Here is a 17,618-nt window from a genome sequence, read left to right as displayed (position 1 = left end):
TTTTCTCACTTTCCAAATGTAATGGTATTTTAGTAAATTCACCATAATAAAAACAAAAAAGGGAGTGACATTAACAAATAGGGGAGTGGCAAAATCAGTTGTCATTGATTTTTGTGTTTATTTTTAATATTTGATGTGACATTAATTAATGTATATTACATGGACAGAGAAGAAAAAAAAGTACAAAATAAAAAAAGACGTAAAAATCAATTGTTTTTAAGCGAATCTATGGATGCCGACGGAAGTGCACTTTTATTCAATATGGATGTGTCCGAAATCATCTGATTCAGATGTGTCCACACAATAGATGTGACGCACATATATAGTGCATCATGAGTGACATAAATGTGTCTGAATCTATATGCGGTCTGTTCCACACACTAGATCATTTGTGATGTAAGCGTGTTCAAGTCTATATATGTAACGCCCCGATATTTTAAACGAATATTGACAGATAAATTATTAGTTTTCGAAAAAGATTTCTTTAGTCAACCAAATAAACACGGAAGTATCAACATAGGGATTTCTTTATTTCAACTCAAATTAAAAATACAAAACTTTTATTCAAAGGTAAACATTGGTCTGACAAGCATTGAGCCGACTTCTCATGGAAGATACTGACTCAAAAAAAAAAATTTATTTAACCTTAATAAAATCTGGCAATTTATTGAAATAACTTCAGAGCGACTCTAGTCTTGATACAGATTCCAAGCATACTCGGTCTCCACCGTTAGTATTCTTCCTATGTCAAACTGTTCCACCATTGAATCCTGCATACTCTGGCAAATTGATCGCCGAAGCAACCGACTTATCAGGATACAAACGTATCCGTGAGTGATAATTCACTCAGTAGAATAATCCTAACCCTATCAACCCCTCACTTTACAGCTAAGCAGTCTTATCACAATTCATATGGAAATAATAGAACGACCAGCATTAAATAAGTAAATCTATTAGCAAGCCTTTAAATTACCTTCTTTTGAATCTCACATTTCATAATTATACCTGTACCATAGTATCCATCGTCTTACGAACTCATATTTTAAATGTCCTGCTACTTTCAATATCACGATGTATTAGTAGACTATCCACTCAATTCAGGTCCATCAGGCTGCCTTCAAGGTCCTGCTAGGCTACCCTCAATACCTGAGGTCCTGCCAAGCTACCCCTGAAGTCCTGCTTGGCCACCCTCACAATTCTAGGTCCATCAGGCTGCCCTCAAGGTCCTGCTAGGCTATTCTCAATACCTGAGGTCCTGCTTGGGCACCCTAGCAACACCGGGTTTCAGGCTACCCTCAAGGTCCTACCGGGCTACCCTCGATCGATATAGGGCCCTGTCAGGCTACCCCCGAGGTCCTGCTAAGCCCACAACCTTCATCTGTTTTTCCTTTTTCCTTTTTCATTAACAATTACAACGTCTGCAAAATTCTCATTTGAAATCACCAAGCGAACCAAGTTCTGATCCAACAAATACAACAATCAAGAATCCATAATAACGTAATCAATAAACATGATATGTTTCTATGTGAAAGCAAGCATGACAATTGATAGTGTGCAAGTAAATAATCCCTTAATATTTTATGACTAGGCCGATGCCCATACATTACTACTTGTGCAAGCAATTTTTATTAAACAAGTGACTTAACTTAACTTGTTAATGTTATTAACAAAACTAAACATGATTTCCTCTCATTATAATAACAAAAGGACAAAACTTGTTATAGTCCGAAATTCTAGAGTAAGAAACACAGGGATTAAGGTTAATATGTTATTAATACATCTGGGCTGAAATCATAAACTCAGGAAACCCAAGGGGATAAGTGTAATATCGGCATCTTCTTTTCCAAAAAAGAAGAAGCTACACATGAACAGTACACAGTTCGAAACAAAAATAGGGGAATACCGTGAGATACCGTGCGACGTGGGGGTTGATTTCTCTTACTCCGAAACGTTAAACAACGATACATAAACACTTATTATACTTAGGAGAATGTAGGATATGGATTATAATACCTTTAATCCGGACAAGGCGATTCGGTGGAGTCCGGTGGGTTTTCGTTTGGTGGCGAAAGATTGATATTCTAGCAGCAACTTAGGACTGGAATAACTTGACCAAACATCTGCCGTTTTGGATGATTCTTGTGTCGGATGATTCTTGTGTCTCTCGCGAAGATCTTGAAACGCTCTACGACTTTCATGAAGAAGTCTAAGCCCGAAAACCACTCTAAGTAGTAGAAAAATGGAAGTTTAGGAGGATCGCTAAATCTGCCTGGAAATCAGAATCCGAGAATTTTACCTAACTTTGAATGGTGATAACTCTATCAATTCTTGACCGTTTTGGGCGATTCTTGGGTCGAAATCGAAGCTCTCGACGCCCTCTACAACTTTTGTGAAGAAACTTAGGCCTAAAAACGACAGCAACTAGGAGGAAACAGGCCGTGAATAGAGGGACGTGATATGGACGAAAATCGAAAGGTCTTTTCTTGTTTTTTTTTTGTTAATGTAGAGGATTAGGAGTGTTGTATTGTGAGAGAGGAGAGAGGTATTTATAGAGGAGAAGTATAGAGGTGGTGGAATTCGGGAGGAGAGAGAGATATAGTTTCAATAGAATTCTAATTAGCGTTTAGATACGAAGGATAAGGGATGAATGTATATCTCTAAAGTATAATATGTTTCGAATACGATTTTTTTTTTAGTAATATCAAATATACACATAATAATGTAATTTAATTAATAAATCTAACTAATTATTGAATTAGTTTTAACATTTCAAATTTGTATTAAAAAAAAAATATGGCAAAAATCCGGTTCGTTACAATATATGTAGTGTGTTTTTGTTTCATTTTTATTACTCCCTTCGTTTCAAAAAGTATGACAATTTTTGAAACCGTGTCATTTTTCATCACTTATATCTTTTAATCTATAATGTTTTTCATGTGTTTGAAAACTTTGGATAATAAAACTAATCGAGAACTATCAAATAAAATCCATTTTGAAAAATATAAAGAATTGAAATTGACACGGATATCAAAAATTGACATTCAATTTGAGATGGTGGGAGAACTTTTTTTGGACAAATTACATTCAGCTCCCCTGAGGTTTATGATAAATACACTGACCTCCCATTCGGTTTGAGAAATTACTCTAACTTCCCTTACTTTTGAAGTTATTCTTAAGATTATCCTTTCTCCTCAAATGAGGTCTAACACTGTTGATTTTGAGAGCGAAAAGACTAAAGTGTCCCAGAATTTAAATTAAAGAAAAACAACAGATTAAAGATCTAAAATCAGTTTTTTAGATATTCCAAACTAAGTTTTGTATAATTATAGAGCTACCTCGTGATTTGAAAGAGAAATGAATTTTGGATGGTTAAATCTTGAACTTGTAGAAGCAAAAAAAAAAAAAAGATAGAAAGATAATTAGGCCTCGTTTCGCTTAGGTTTTTATTTTTTATAATATTCATTTCTCACTTTACGAGATAGGTCATTCTCTTACAATACATCACCTTTAATTCAAACTCTGGAGAGATAAATAATTTTGTTATGCTGATTTAAGAAAGTGATTTTTTTTACTTATTCAAGTGCCGATAAGTGTTCTTAGGAGTAAAAAAATTTAAGAGTAGTTAACATGTATAAAGTGATAGTACATAAAAAAGTCAGGGGCTTGATGTTTTGCAGGGGTTAGGGGTAATCTAGGCATTTGAAAAATAAATATGGATGACACAGGCAAAACAAGTCGACTTACTTAACAAATCTAAACAAAAGGTGGGGTTTGAATAATAGTTTCAGAAGTAAAGGAGGTTAGAGAAAATTTTCAAACCAGGGGCAAGTTAGGTCATTTATCAAAATCCTGACGAGAGGTCAGTTAAATGAAACATCTCAAACCATCAAAAGAAGGCACACAGAGCGAGAATTGAGAGCGAAGAATCTTACTTAAGAATTTTGTGCCATAGGGCCTTCCTTTAGCTTGAAGGGTGGTGAGGCTTAGAGCAAGTGTTTTCGCCTGTTTTGGGCATGAGATAATATGTTGTAGGGTGCAAGAGCTAAAAATTCAATTCGACATGAACCAAGGTTAAAAACAATAACATTTCAGTAAATAATTTTTTTAATCCTCACTGAAAAAATCATCAACACAATACACATAAATCTCACAATATTTACAGATCACCATACATATAGAGTACCCCAGATCATATAATCCTTTTGATAAGACTCATTGTTATCCAAACTCTCAATCATTACTCTCATAAATTTTAAATGTTTGTCAAAGAGTTTTGGACGCTATTTTCGTGCTTGCTGCTCACGTACACACGCTATTGCTTTCATGAATTTTTTAAAAGTACCATGTGACGCATATTAAGAGCATTCAACTCTTTTGTACTTTTTAATTGGATAAAGAAGAGTACCATGTGACCCACATTCAATAATTTTCACAATTTTGTCTTGGGGAGTGATTTTCGCACTTTCTAAATTGTTAACCGCTCTTCCAAAATTAACAATCTAGAGATTGTGAAAATTGCCTTAAAAGCGCAATTAACAATTTGACAAGTGCGAAAATCACTTCTTCTTTTTTGCCACGTGTAGTTCAGTTTGAGTAAAAGAAATTGTCAGATGGGAGCTGGGGACTACAAGATCTGCAGCTGACTCTGCTGAAAAATTCACTCTACCTATTCCACCACCTTGACTCCATGGGCGACGGTTTGGCCAAGTGAATATGAGATCGCATATTAGAATTTCATGGAGACTAAATCTTCTAAATTTTGGAGTCCTTGGAGAATTTGTTAGGTCATTAAACTTCAATATTCTGAAATTAATCGAAGTGAATGTAAATTTATTTGAACATCTTATTAATTGAAAAAAACCTTGCACCCATAACCCACACCATATACCCCCAAATTTAGAACTAGGGGAGATGTTTGCTCATGATTCATTCATGATTAAAAATAGTCAAGAAAGGATGGCCCTTCCTCCTTCTCAGTCGTCGTATAATAAAATACCCAACAAATTTCCGCATGAAGCTTCCCCAAATCCAATTCAGATCTTGCCTACCCCCATTAATAAACCCAAAGTCCAAACATCGAGGGTCAACTGTATCTCTCCCTCTCCTTCTTCTTCTTCTCAAATCCACCAAAGGGTATCCAAATTTCAACCAAGGAATCCCCGGATTCGTCAACAACTGGGAGAACCCAGAATTTTCAATAATTATTCAAGAGCAGGTGGTGTTGTGGTGAAGAAAATGGAGGATGTATCTATTTACAATTCCAATGGCAAGAGGAATGGGAGGACTTTCGATCACCTCCGGCACGTGGAGTCGATGGAGACCATGCCTTCTGGAGCAGGGAAAATACCCAGATTGAATGCTGTTGTACTTGGTGATTCACTTGCTTCTGAAGAAGATGATCTTATTTGCCCCAATGACGAGTTCTCCTCACAGGCTTTAATCCCTTCTCCTCAAAAGGTCTGATTAACTGCCACTTTGGATTGAGAGATTTGATAAGAAAAGAGAAGGAAGGATCTGAGTTTCTTGCCAAATGACTCATTTGGATCGAGTAATTTGGTGAGAAATGGAGAGAAAAGTACAAAGATGTTATTTTTTGATTGGCTCCTTTCTCTTTTTTAATCACACCATTTCTGTCAATTCAAAGGGGCTAATAACTTCTCTCCCTGATTTTTGTTCACCCCTTTGGATTATGAGAAAGGGTGGGGAAAGAATAGGAAGGAGAGTGAAAAGTGGTGAGAAACGAAGAAAAAAAGACGGGATTTTTATTGGTCATTTTTGTTTAGTGGGATTTGATGAGAAATCACAGTACTTATTGCTGTGTCTGTATTCTTGGTCACTTAATCCTATCCTTCAGCAGGACAGGGGGACCTCCACTCCCCCTTCATCCTCGCTCTCGCTCTCACTTTTCTGGAGATAGGGAGACATCTAATTTTAGGAGTTTGAAATATTTGCGAAAAAGAAGCTTTGATGTGTGCTTATGTGACCTAGGACTTCTTCGTGACTCTTCGTTACTCACTGATTTTTGTCTTATTTGTACTTATGCTTTTATGGTTCTTTTCTTCTCCATCTTTCTAATTTTCAGTGATGGTCTTTTATTTATTTTGGTGTTTTCAATATTCCTCCACTTCTCACAATCCAAAGGGCACCTTGCTATGGATGTGTTCTTCTGTTTTGTCATTACTTACTGATTTTCCATCGTATGCGTGTTTCCAAACGAAGCACATTTCTTTTGTCTCATTAGTTATTGCAACTTTGCCTTTTATGGTTTTTTCCTCTTCATTTCACTAATTTTCAGTTATGTTTTTTTGGGTGTTGTTGGTACCATTTTCACAATCCAACAGGCACCTGGCCGTGGTTTTGTTCTTCCTGATCTTTCATGACTCACTAATTTTCCCATCATATGCTTGTTTCCAAACAAAGCACATTTTTATTGTCTTAAGTTATTGCAACTTTGCTTTTATGGTTCTTTTCCTCTCTATTTTTCTAGTTTTCAGTAATGTTTTTGGGTGTGGCAGTATTTAGAGATGTATAGAAGGTCAATTGAGGACCCTACTAGTTTTTGGTCGGATATCGCGTCGGAGTTCTACTGGAAGCAGAAATGGGGCCAAGAAGTCTATTCCGAGAATATGGATGTCAGAAACGGGACTATCAGCATCGAGGTCTTTTTATGTCCCATTCATATGTTCTCTCTTCTAGAAACCATAGTACTATTATTGGTTTGTTTTGTGCTTTCCTTCATTCTTGTGGTAATTCTTTCTTGCTTGAAAATCCACTTGAGACTGTAGAAATCAAAAGAAGTAATAAGACTTGATTGCCTTCTTATTCTGACTTCCAATTGTATATGTCATTTGTCACTGTGTTCCCGTGCAGTGGTTCAAGGGTGGTATAACCAACATTTGCTATAACTGCTTAGACAAGAACGTCGAATCTGGAATCGGCGACAAAATTGCCCTCTACTGGGAAGGAAATGAGCTCGGTGTTGATGGAAGTTTAACTTACAGGCAGCTGCTGGAAAGAGTTTGCCAGGTTGAACTTTGCGTCCTCCACCCATGTTGCACACCTTCATACCTTCTCTTTGTTTAACAAGAACCAAATGTGTAAAATGATGTTTTCATGTCTTGCCAACAGCTTGCAAATTACATGAAAGATATTGGTGTTAGAAGGGGTGATGCTGTTGTGATTTATTTACCAATGCTTATGGAATTGCCAATTGCAATGCTTGCTTGTGCTCGCATTGGTGCTGTCCACTCGGTATTGTAAATAGGCCTTGTCCTTGTCCTGATCCTTGCATTTTTATGTATCTAGCAAACATTAAGCGTTGAACGATCACAATGTGTTCTGTTCATTCAGGTTGTTTTTGCCGGATTCTCTGCAGAGTCTCTTGCCCAAAGGATCGTAGATTGCAAACCAAAGGTGGTGCTAACTTGCAATGCTGTTATGAGAGGGTCTAAGATTATCTATCTAAAAGATATAGTTGATAAAGCCCTCACAGAATCAACCGGAAATGGGATCTCTATAGGTGCGTGTGATACTGAACTCGATGTTTCCTGCCTTGAATGCACTAATATAGCATTTGTTTCCTTGATTAGGTTGTGCTTCTTTGGAATTAGGATTATGGTTGGAATTACAAGAATAGAACTCTAGGCTTATGCTGTGTTCGGTTCCCTTCTCAAAAAAAAATTTCCAACTCCAATACCACTCATTATCCCTACTTCCAATCATTACCCCTGTTTGTCCCTCTACTCATTACCCCTATTTTCAATCATTATTCTCATTTCTCTCTCTCCAATCAGTATCCCTATCTCCAATAATTACCTCTATTTCTCTTTCCACTCATTACCCAAAAAAATTTCTCAAAAAAACTCCCAAAAGGGATCTGAACAAAGCCTTAGTAACTATATATTCATATCTGTTTGGTCGCATTTATGAAATTCCCGTGCTAATTTTTTGCTTTACGAGAACATATGACTTGCCTTATTCTTCAATGATGAAAAACTTATATTAAAATGTGATTCGGTATTTATTGCTTTGCCTCAATCGCATTGGTGGTTGTTTCAAGTTCCAATTTGTTACTCTGCCATTTAAATAATATATGCGACATGTGCAAGCCAATAATACAATACTGCTTGTATATTTATGTTTTACAGGGTAGTTGAAGTTTGTGTGAGTTCCAGTCAGCGATTGCAACCTCACATTGATAAGTTGCTAAATTTTAGTAAGCCTTAAAATGGTTTCTGTTAAAAAGCAAAAAAAGCGATACATAACCTAGGTATTTGAGGCATACATGACAATATTACCAGCCAGATGTAATGGTTAGCCTAACATAGATTCAACTAATTGCATGGAAGGACTATATGATATATCCCACTGGTGTTGAAGCGGGGAAAAGAGCCTTGCTGGTAGTTATGGTGAACTAAAAATTTGTTGAAATAATATTCAGTGCTTATTCGGCCACGATTGGATAGATGACAGAACTCTGGAACGGTCTAAGGTTCTATGACGATTGTAGGGTAGTAGCTCTAGGTTAAAGTTTTTTGTTAAATAGCTTGTATAGTTGGGACAAGATTTCAAATGATCGTTTTCCGTCTCTTGACCAATTTTTAGATTGGTTTGAGCTTTTTCAGTTGAATTGGAGTGCAAGTGTATATGTCCTTTTTGTCTTGTGGCCTTCTATTGTATACGGGCGGCATTCCCTTAATGCCTTTTTGGTAATATAATCTTTTACTTAACAAAAAAAAAAATTATAGGTAAAAATGCTAAGACTATGGAGGTAAGAATAGACGCACTTATGCTAGTTAAGAACACTTGCAAAAAGGAGCATCTACAAGTTCAATATAAGGGAGCAAAATATGACATTTACAATAGGCTATTATTACTTAGGATTACAATATGTATCTTCATCTGAATTGGAAGTGTAATTTACCTAGTTTGCGTGTTGGCACGGGTATGCATTAAAACTTGTATGCATGAGCAACCACCATCCACTGTGATGTTTTTACTGAAAATTTTCTTCTTAATGTACTTTGTATTTGTGTGGTATTTAGGCTCATTGAATTTACTTTCCTTCCCTAGCAGATACATGCTTGGTCTTTGAAAATCAATTGGCCATGAAGAGGGAAGCTACTAAGTGGCACGAGGGAAGAGATGTCTGGTGGCAGGTTGGTAGAGAATATTGCCTTCTCTCTATGCTGTTAGTGTTAGTTGAATAATTATAGGCAAAAAACTAAGAATTTTGAAATCATTGTAGGCTAAAAACTTAGATTACCTATGTTAATATACTTCATTTTAATTTTGTTCATTGCACAAGCTCTATTTATTTTCTTGTGTCTGTGTATAATCAGTTTGATATTTGTATTTCCATTTAATAGGAGTCTTTACCAACATCTTTTGCAACTGTGGCCACAATCAGGCATCTCTGAATGCAATCATCCCCTAGTTTCCCCCAAATCATCAGTTTGAATTTTTTTTTTACACTTATGATGTTTTACCTTCTAGGTACAAGTATTTATGTTACCCCATTAATTTCCACACCTAGTCATTCCTTTCTTGTAATCTGTGACAAGTAGTTTTTTGTGCAATAAACTTTTGTTTTAGGGCTTTCAAATGTACTGTGCGTAATTGCGAGCTGATAATGATGTCCTCCTTATAAGAATTATGTTTAACATCTTTTTCTTTGGTGCCTCAATGTTGCAGGATGTTGTTCCTAAATACCCAACTACATGTTCTGTTGAGTGGGTTGATGCAGAGGATCCACTTTTTCTGCTGTATACAAGCGGCAGCACCGGAAAGCCTAAGGTATACAAGGTTCCTTGAATAATTACGTTTTTCTGCAAGTTTCTTTTGATCTAATATAGTCTGTTGGTTAATGAAAAGGGTGTTCTGCATACAACTGGGGGATACATGATATGGACTGCGACAACATTCAAGTATGCATTTGACTACAAGCCATCAGACATATACTGGTACTCCTGGAAATTGAATTCAGCACATCATCAAATTTTCATCTGTGTTGATTCAATGAACAGTCATTGTGATTTGCAGGACTGAACTTTTTTTTTCATTCTTTTAGGTGTACGGCTGACTGTGGTTGGATTACTGGACACAGCTATGTTTCCTATGGGCCTCTGCTTAATGGAGCAACAGTTGTAATATTTGAAGGGGTAATTATTTCAGATCTTGTGATTCTTGCCATTACCTACACTCTCGATGCTTCTGCTCCTTTTCTTGCACTGAGTGGGCTTCTTGGAGGGACCACATTATCCTCCATTTTTGCAATTGCTACCTTGGGAAGGCGCATTAGATTCATATCCTTTTGTAAACCCATCTCTTATAGCACAGCAATCAAGCACATCAAAGTAGTTGGATTGTGGAACCAAATCACTAGGCTTGAATGGAAAAATTCCCTTGAGCGGAGTAGACCACTGGAGCCGAAATACTAATTCCCTTGTCTTCATTTAGGGGAACATACCTCCATTCATCTTATGTTCCATCCTTAACCTCACGAAGCACCTCCTCTTTCTTCTTGCGTTCTTTCGTAAGAGGCTTAGCATGATTCGGATCTTAGAGGCTTTGGGCCTCATTTTGAGGTATGTTTATATGTCTCACAACTGGCAGATCTTTGAGGATTTCATGGGGTTTTAGTTTTAACCTCATTCGTCCCACATTACCCTCAATTTAGTCATCTTATAAAGGTAAGTTTCTGCCAAGATAACAAGTTTATTGGAGTGGTTTGAGGAGATGGTGCTTCCTGCCACGTCAAGGGTATTGCTGATCACAAATTAAAGGATATTGGGTATGGGAAATTTATTGATAAAATCCAATGCATTACATTTTAGATGGTATTGTTCAATCTGCTTGGATATCCAGTTATGGCTTTTAATTGCAAGGGCTGTTATTGATGTGAACCTACATCCTTGGCAAACATCTGTAATATGTATATTTCCTGCAGGCTCCAAATTATCCAGATTCTGGACGATGTTGGGACATTGTTGACAAATATAATGTGACAATATTTTATACGGCCCCTACGCTGGTGCGCTCTCTGATGCGTGATGGAGATGAGGCAAGAAATTTCTCTTACATTACTAACAGCTTTGTCGTTGATATACAAACTAATGACAACTAGTTGAAGTTATATTTGTATGTACACATGGTTCTCATTTGATTTTTTACACCGATTTTTGCCGTCTTTACAAATAGTGTAAAAATTGTCTGCACAACCTCTTATGGCCTTGGTCGTTCAATTTACTTGTTCACCTTATCTCTTCTAATTAGAGTTGATTATTTGTACCCTACTATTTGTGCAATTATTTATTTCTTTGCCTTTTAGGGGGGCTGATATGCGGGCAAGAGAGAGGGAGGGGAGGGGAGAGAGTTCTTGTCACGGTTACAATATTTGGCATTTAAGGAGAATTTGTCATGTTAAGATATATGCCCCTTCTGATTTCAACTATTCTTTGACCATGCAGTATGTCACCCGCTATTCGCGCAAATCCCTACGTGTCCTTGGTAGTGTAGGGGAGCCAATAAATCCTAGTGCATGGAGGTTACACACTCTACTTTTGCTGTTTGATGCACATACTTTGAAGTGAAGATGCATATTAACTCAATTTCGATCTTAACAGGTGGTACTACAATGTAGTTGGGGATTCAAGATGCCCCATATCTGACACGTGGTGGCAAACAGAAACCGGTGGCTTTATGGTATGTTTCCCTCCTTCCTCAATATATCTTCCCACTCTTGAAACAATTTCTCTTCTCTGGTTTGCAATATATCTGGAGTTTCATGCTTTATATGGGGACCAAACTTACTCTATTGGATCACTCCAGTGCGGCACAAAGCCATTGATGCCGAGTCAGCTCCTATGCTGCTAGGTATGCCCTGCTTGGTCTCCCGGCAAGGTGGAAGTTCATATCACTCGGCTGCAATGAACTTAGAATCATGGAATTAACGGAATGCCACATCATATTATTCAACAACCTTTGTCCAACCCACTTTGAGCCAGACAGATGTACTAATATCCCATGTTAAGACTTTTAAAGGGTCTTGAACTAAGAAATACACTGCAGAAGCCCATAAGGTTTTAATTCATATCTGGACTGACAATTGTTGTAATTGTAACATGTTCAATTTGGGCGGTTGCTTGCAGATTACTCCTTTACCTGGTGCCTGGCCACAGAAGCCTGGTTCTGCCACTTTCCCTTTCTTTGGAGTTCAGGTCTTTGCCACCCTGTTGTGATGCTTTAGCAATTCATAAGTTGGTACTTTCTTGCTTACATGCTTGTGCTTTTGATGTTACTTCAGCCTGTAATAGTAGATGAGAAGGGTACTGAGATTGAAGGTGAGTGCAGTGGATATTTGTGTGTGAAAGGCTCATGGCCTGGGGCATTCAGAACTCTTTACGGAGATCATGAAAGATATGAAACTACGTACTTCAAGCCTTTCCCGGGCTATTATTTTACCGGTGATGGCTGCAGCAGGTACACTTTTTTCTCCCCTGTGCAGAAGTAGGTAATTTATTGCCAGAAGTAAATTGCTCAGTCAATGACAGTATTTCCTAACACAGTATTTGATTCTTAGCACAACGTTTGGTTAGGAGTAAAGAAGAGACAAGAATATGATCATTTTTTAATCTTTCTTTTTCACGCTTTGATCCAACTAAAAAGTAGAGAAAATAAGGGAAATCTAACAATTTCGGGAAAATCTCTTGGGCCCACAAAAGGCTACTGCTAAAGACGAAGTATTTTAGCATGCTGGTAAGAGAACTATAGGTAGCTACCGAACATAGTTTAGTTTCGAAACTCCTATCTTGTTATCTCTTCTCTTCTCCACTTCACCACCTCTTCCATTCTATTACATACAGACCCAAAAACTGTCATTGCTATTGAATACTGTTTGTCCGGTAACATGTACTATGTGCTGGGTGCCTAATGTTTTTCTTCCCTATAGGCTACTGACAATTTCATTTCAGGGATAAGGATGGGTACCATTGGCTCACTGGAAGAGTTGACGATGTCATCAATGTCAGGTACTTGCTGAATTTCATCAGCTGTTCCTTTATCATCCCTTCCAATTTTGGGAAATCTTGTACAGGCATAGCCCCGTTTGAAAAGTCCAAATATTTTTCTTGAGCGGTAAGTGATTTTTCCTTTTTCTTGGTTGATATCAATGGTTTATCATCCATACACGCAGTGGACATCGTATTGGCACAGCAGAAGTGGAATCTGCTCTAGTTTCACATCCCCAATGTGCTGAAGCTGCTGTTGTTGGTGTTGAGCATGAGGTTCCTTTCTAACCTAGTACATCCGTGTCTAATAAGAATGTTTGGATACGATCAGGCAATATTGGTAACTGTGTTTGTTTATCATGTTAGATCAAAGGACAGGGCATTTATGCATTTGTTACTCTGGTCGAGGGTGTTCCTTACAGCGAAGAACTCCGAAAAAGTCTTGTAAATGCTGTGAGAAATCAGGTAAGTTGTTGCCTTTCTTGTTTACCAAGGAACATTTCACATGCATGGTTTACAATCCTTGTTGATACCATTTGTCATGCGTATACATTAATGGAGGATCTTTACCATTTGTGTCCTTATTTGCTCTTTGCATTTCAGATTGGTGCATTTGCAGCTCCTGACACAATACATTGGGCACCCGCTCTTCCAAAGACAAGAAGCGGTAAGATAATGAGGAGGATTTTGCGGAAAATTGCTTCCAGGCAGTTGGATGAGCTTGGGGACACAAGCACACTTGCGGAACCAGCTGTGGTTGATCAGCTCATTGCACTTGGAAATTCCAAAATTTGAGTACAGAGAAGTCAGCAACAAATATTTTGGGTTAGCCCCGCGCTCAAGAAATATCTTGCCTGCTTACAAAAATGAGAAGCAACATGGATTTGGGATTTTTGTGGTTTCAGCTCCCTTTTACTCAATAATCATGTTATCTATTGCTTGTATAATAATGCAAGTAGGTTTCCATTTGCTTAAACTTCTGAAAATAGGGATATCCATATTTTCCTCCTACATTGTGTCTTTTTGAGCCTGGCAAAGTTCCTCCCATTATGAAACCCATGTTGCTTATTTTTTCCCTTTGTTTCCTTTTCTATCTGTAACTCTGCTTTTGCTACCATTTTCTTTGCTTGTTTGCATGTATACTCTGTCGAGGAATACATTCGAAGGCAGTGACAGGCGACGATGTAAAATCTGTACACGATGTTTATCCCCTGCATTTTAGATCTGTAACAACCTTAAACTGAAATGGATAAAGCATTGGACAAGAACTATCCATCTTTTATTGTTTATCAAGCCGGAAGAGCTTTCACAATCCATTAGGTCTATTTTCTATGAGGAGACCGTTAACTCTCAAGCAGGAAGACGGGATCATCATTATCCATCCACCATTCTCTGCATCATCCATGAATATCATATAGAAACACGTACCAAACATCAGATATCTGTGCAACAATCTTTTTATTGGGTTTACAAATACTCCTCAGTCCTCACTGTTCTACAATTGAGACCCACTGGTTTCTTTATTGAAAAGAAGCGATTTTGATTAGTATCAATTTGTATCCGAGAATAAGTATACAGAGTACAACTGACGTTTTTGCAATCCAACAAACTGACACATAATCAATACAACATTCTTGTGGCGGAGTGAGTGCTGGTGCAAATGAAACCTTCACCAAACTTGAGTTTCCTAAACTCTGATTCATCAAGAGCAAAGTGCCTTCTCCAACAGTTCCTGCAGCTGCCCATTCTTATATGCCTCTGTAACAGAATCAGTTTCAATTTCAGAAGTCTTGCCATAAAAGAAAATCACATGTCAAGTTTGCCATACCTGCCAATGACTATTACGAACTTCGATAAGCTATAAAGACCAACAAAGAGATGATGGAAGACACATACTACTTGGTCATGGCATTGGTTCTACAAGATTGATGTCTAAAGGTATTGAATGCAAGACAATGGAACTCCTGTCTTTGCAATCACAACCCTTGGTTAACTCTCTTACGGTGAAATAGGGGAGGTCTGTATTATCAGAAGAAGAAACGGAGGGCAGCGTATTTTAAGAAACTGCAATGAGGACCATGTGATAGATAGAAACCTCGGTTAAGGTCCATGTGATTATCCCCACACTTATTTTTCAAACTGACTTTTCAATTAAATTTTCTTTTTACATTGTTGAACTTGTTTGGCCTTTAATTTTGCCGTATTCCATAAATTTTTCCCCATTGTCTGACGCTATCGCACTACAGTCTTATTTATCTATTAGGAATTCAGCTACTTCCTCTAACGTGAAATGCACTTGAAAACTTAACCAAACTCTTTCAAGTATTCGAGAAATCTCACAGATCAACATGAATAACTTTTCCAAATCTCACCATATAGGCAGTAACGCTATCAACACCTACAGAAAAGAATGTGCAAATATATCAAAATAGCAGTACCATGAACTCACCTACAGCAATGTCACACCCACCAAAGAACTCCCCATCAATGTAGAGTTGAGGAAAGGTTGGCCAGTTCGAATAGTCCTTAAGTCCCTGACGCACCATGTCATTTTCTAGTATGTTTACTGTTTCAAAAGGTACATTGAGAGACTTCAATATCTGGACAACAGTGTGAGAGAAACCACATTGTGGAAAATCCTTATTCCCCTTCATGAAAAGAACCACCTTGTGTGATGTAACAACTTTATCCAGAGTGGTCTTCAACTCAGGAGTTAATGCTGCACAATCACAACTCATCAATATTCACATGCATAGAATTTAGTAATCATGGTTTATCATTTCTTCTTTGACGGGCTGGAAGCTACAAATAAATCAAGCACTTTGATGAACAACTTAACGAATCACGGAGAGATGGTAAACATTGCTTGCTTTGGTAAGTTGGCCCATACACCTTGAGCTATAAAGAAAGCATCACTTGTGTTGAGAATGATCATGCGGTCACATACTCATATTGTACGGCTGCATGATCAATGTCACGGAAGCGAAGAAAAGAATGAATACTTACAACCTTTTGATGCTTGATGCCCGAGTAACATGCTTTAAGCATGAGATACCCATGGCAAGGGAGAACTGCTCCAAGAGTTATTTCACTTTCAAATGTTGGCTCACCCTAAGTTTAACATTCCAAGCAGTATGCCTTGAGGCGGGGCTTTCACGTACATGACAGAAGCCCAGGTGTATAGATTGAACACTTGTGGCTTTTTGTGACATCTCCTTTTATCAGTATGATGAAACCTTTCTTTTGTAAGGTTTGGTGAGAAACAAAAATAGACCCATAAAAAAAAAAATAGACCCATAAAAAAAAAACATATTTCTTACCATTTCTAAGCTCTTTGAATTATCAAAACAAATGATAGGCTTATCTTTTCTTTTCTTTTACCTTACTTCCCCACAATTGAAAGGGGCTGGTTAGAAAAGGGCTGCAAAACGATCGAACTGCTCATGAGCAGCTCAAGGCTCGGCTCCTTCGTTCAGTAATCGAGCCGAGGCTGACGAGCTCGAGCTCAAATTTTAAGGTTGTGTAGTATATGAGCTGAGCTCAACACTCCAAAGCTGGGCTCAGCTCAAAAAAGCTCGGGCCGAGCTCAAACACTGCAATCTTAGAGTAATTTACTCATATTGTCCCAACTGTGGGAATTCAACAACACAAGGGCAATCAAGGCAGAACGTCCAAACAAGATGTAATTAGAGCGAAAAGAATCACAATTAACTCAACGTAATCAATGATTCACGAGCACCAGTGATGAAACCAGCTAGTAAATACTCCTATATCATAGTAAAACAGCGATGAAGTAGAGGAGAAGAAGGAGACGTACCAGATACGCATCGAACGGGGCCGATTCTTGAGGAAGCAACGCTACAGCGAAGAGGGGTGGAGGAGGAAAGAGAAGGAGGGGGAAAACGGAGGAGGGAGGGGGTCGTAGCCCTAACGGAAACCAACGAGGGCTTTATGGAGGAGGAGGACAGTGAAGAAGACAAAGCAAACGACGTCATCGTTGGTCTTCCTTCCCCCTCTGCTCTGCTAATGATGTCTTGGAATGTAATCGGGATCGTCTTTGGCGGGGAATGCTACTGCGGATGAGAGAGAGAGAGGAGAGAGAGAGAGGATCCTCCTCGACCAATGAACGGCAGTGTTTGTATCTGGACTTCCCGTTTTGGTTTTTTTTTTTTCTGAATATTTATTCAGAAGTTTATTAGTACAATATTTTTTAGAGAATAAATTTTTTACACCGCCATGTAAGTATTTATTTTCTTCAAATTAATTACATTTTTCCACGTTGCAAAACAGTGGTTCCAATTAATAGAACATGGTGACGTGGCGCAATATAATTGATTTGAAGGAAATAAATATTTATATCGGCGGTATAAAGAATTTATTCTCTATTTTTTATCTCGATAAAGAAAAGGAAATGATTTTCACCCTTCATTTTCTTTTATATTCATACTTTCTTTTTTTTGTCTTTTAGCAATAAAATACACCCACTTTCAACACTAAAAAAAGAAAAAGAAAAGTGTATTAAAAAGAGGAGTGCGAAAATCGCTCTTCTAAAGAAAATTCTTGGTTTTTGAACTGATAAAAAAACGAAAAAGGATTTTGTTTAAAAATTAC

General features: G+C 37.7%; 2 protein-coding genes across 2 annotated transcripts; one reads left to right on the top strand and one right to left on the bottom strand.

The window, feature by feature from the left end:
* The first annotated feature begins 4,877 nt into the window (after nucleotides 1–4,877).
* LOC131298410 (acetyl-coenzyme A synthetase, chloroplastic/glyoxysomal) lies at nucleotides 4,878–14,075 on the top strand. The gene is made up of 18 exons (XM_058323855.1): nucleotides 4,878–5,457; nucleotides 6,516–6,659; nucleotides 6,871–7,026; nucleotides 7,129–7,251; nucleotides 7,351–7,519; nucleotides 9,076–9,158; nucleotides 9,694–9,795; nucleotides 9,874–9,962; nucleotides 10,070–10,160; nucleotides 10,949–11,062; nucleotides 11,469–11,545; nucleotides 11,625–11,703; nucleotides 12,150–12,218; nucleotides 12,305–12,480; nucleotides 12,972–13,028; nucleotides 13,193–13,283; nucleotides 13,374–13,472; nucleotides 13,611–14,075. The coding sequence occupies exons 1-18, from the start codon at nucleotides 4,912–4,914 to the stop codon at nucleotides 13,800–13,802; spliced, it is 2,457 nt and encodes an 818-aa protein (XP_058179838.1). The 5' UTR covers nucleotides 4,878–4,911; the 3' UTR covers nucleotides 13,803–14,075.
* A 373-nt stretch (nucleotides 14,076–14,448) lies between these two features.
* LOC131298411 (monothiol glutaredoxin-S7, chloroplastic) lies at nucleotides 14,449–17,170 on the bottom strand. Its single transcript, XM_058323856.1, has 3 exons — nucleotides 16,825–17,170; nucleotides 15,457–15,726; nucleotides 14,449–14,765 (listed from the first exon to the last, which is right to left on the bottom strand). Exons 1-3 carry the CDS (start codon nucleotides 17,000–17,002, stop codon nucleotides 14,710–14,712), a joined length of 504 nt encoding a protein of 167 aa, XP_058179839.1. The 5' UTR covers nucleotides 17,003–17,170; the 3' UTR covers nucleotides 14,449–14,709.
* Nucleotides 17,171–17,618: the final 448 nt, after the last annotated feature.

Source organism: Rhododendron vialii, chromosome 8a (genome assembly GCF_030253575.1).
Source record: "Rhododendron vialii isolate Sample 1 chromosome 8a, ASM3025357v1".
Taxonomy (NCBI): Eukaryota; Viridiplantae; Streptophyta; class Magnoliopsida; order Ericales; family Ericaceae; genus Rhododendron; species Rhododendron vialii.
This window is presented reverse-complemented; position numbering and strand designations above follow the sequence as displayed.

Bases quoted from the DNA above. Each gene is read 5' to 3' on its own strand.
- LOC131298410 (XM_058323855.1), top strand. From the start codon at position 4,912: ATGTTTGCTCATGATTCATTCATGATTAAAAATAGTCAAGAAAGGATG. The intron at 9,159-9,693 runs GTTGGTAGAGAA...TCAATGTTGCAG, and splicing joins GAAGAGATGTCTGGTGGCAG to GATGTTGTTCCTAAATACCC. The intron at 12,219-12,304 runs GTCTTTGCCACC...ATGTTACTTCAG, and splicing joins TCCCTTTCTTTGGAGTTCAG to CCTGTAATAGTAGATGAGAA.
- LOC131298411 (XM_058323856.1), bottom strand. From the start codon at position 17,002: ATGACGTCGTTTGCTTTGTCTTCTTCACTGTCCTCCTCCTCCATAAAG. The intron at 15,727-16,824 runs GTACGTCTCCTT...GTGATTGTGCAG, and splicing joins CCCCGTTCGATGCGTATCTG to CATTAACTCCTGAGTTGAAG. The intron at 14,766-15,456 runs GTGAGTTCATGG...ATTCTGTTACAG, and splicing joins TGGGTGTGACATTGCTGTAG to AGGCATATAAGAATGGGCAG.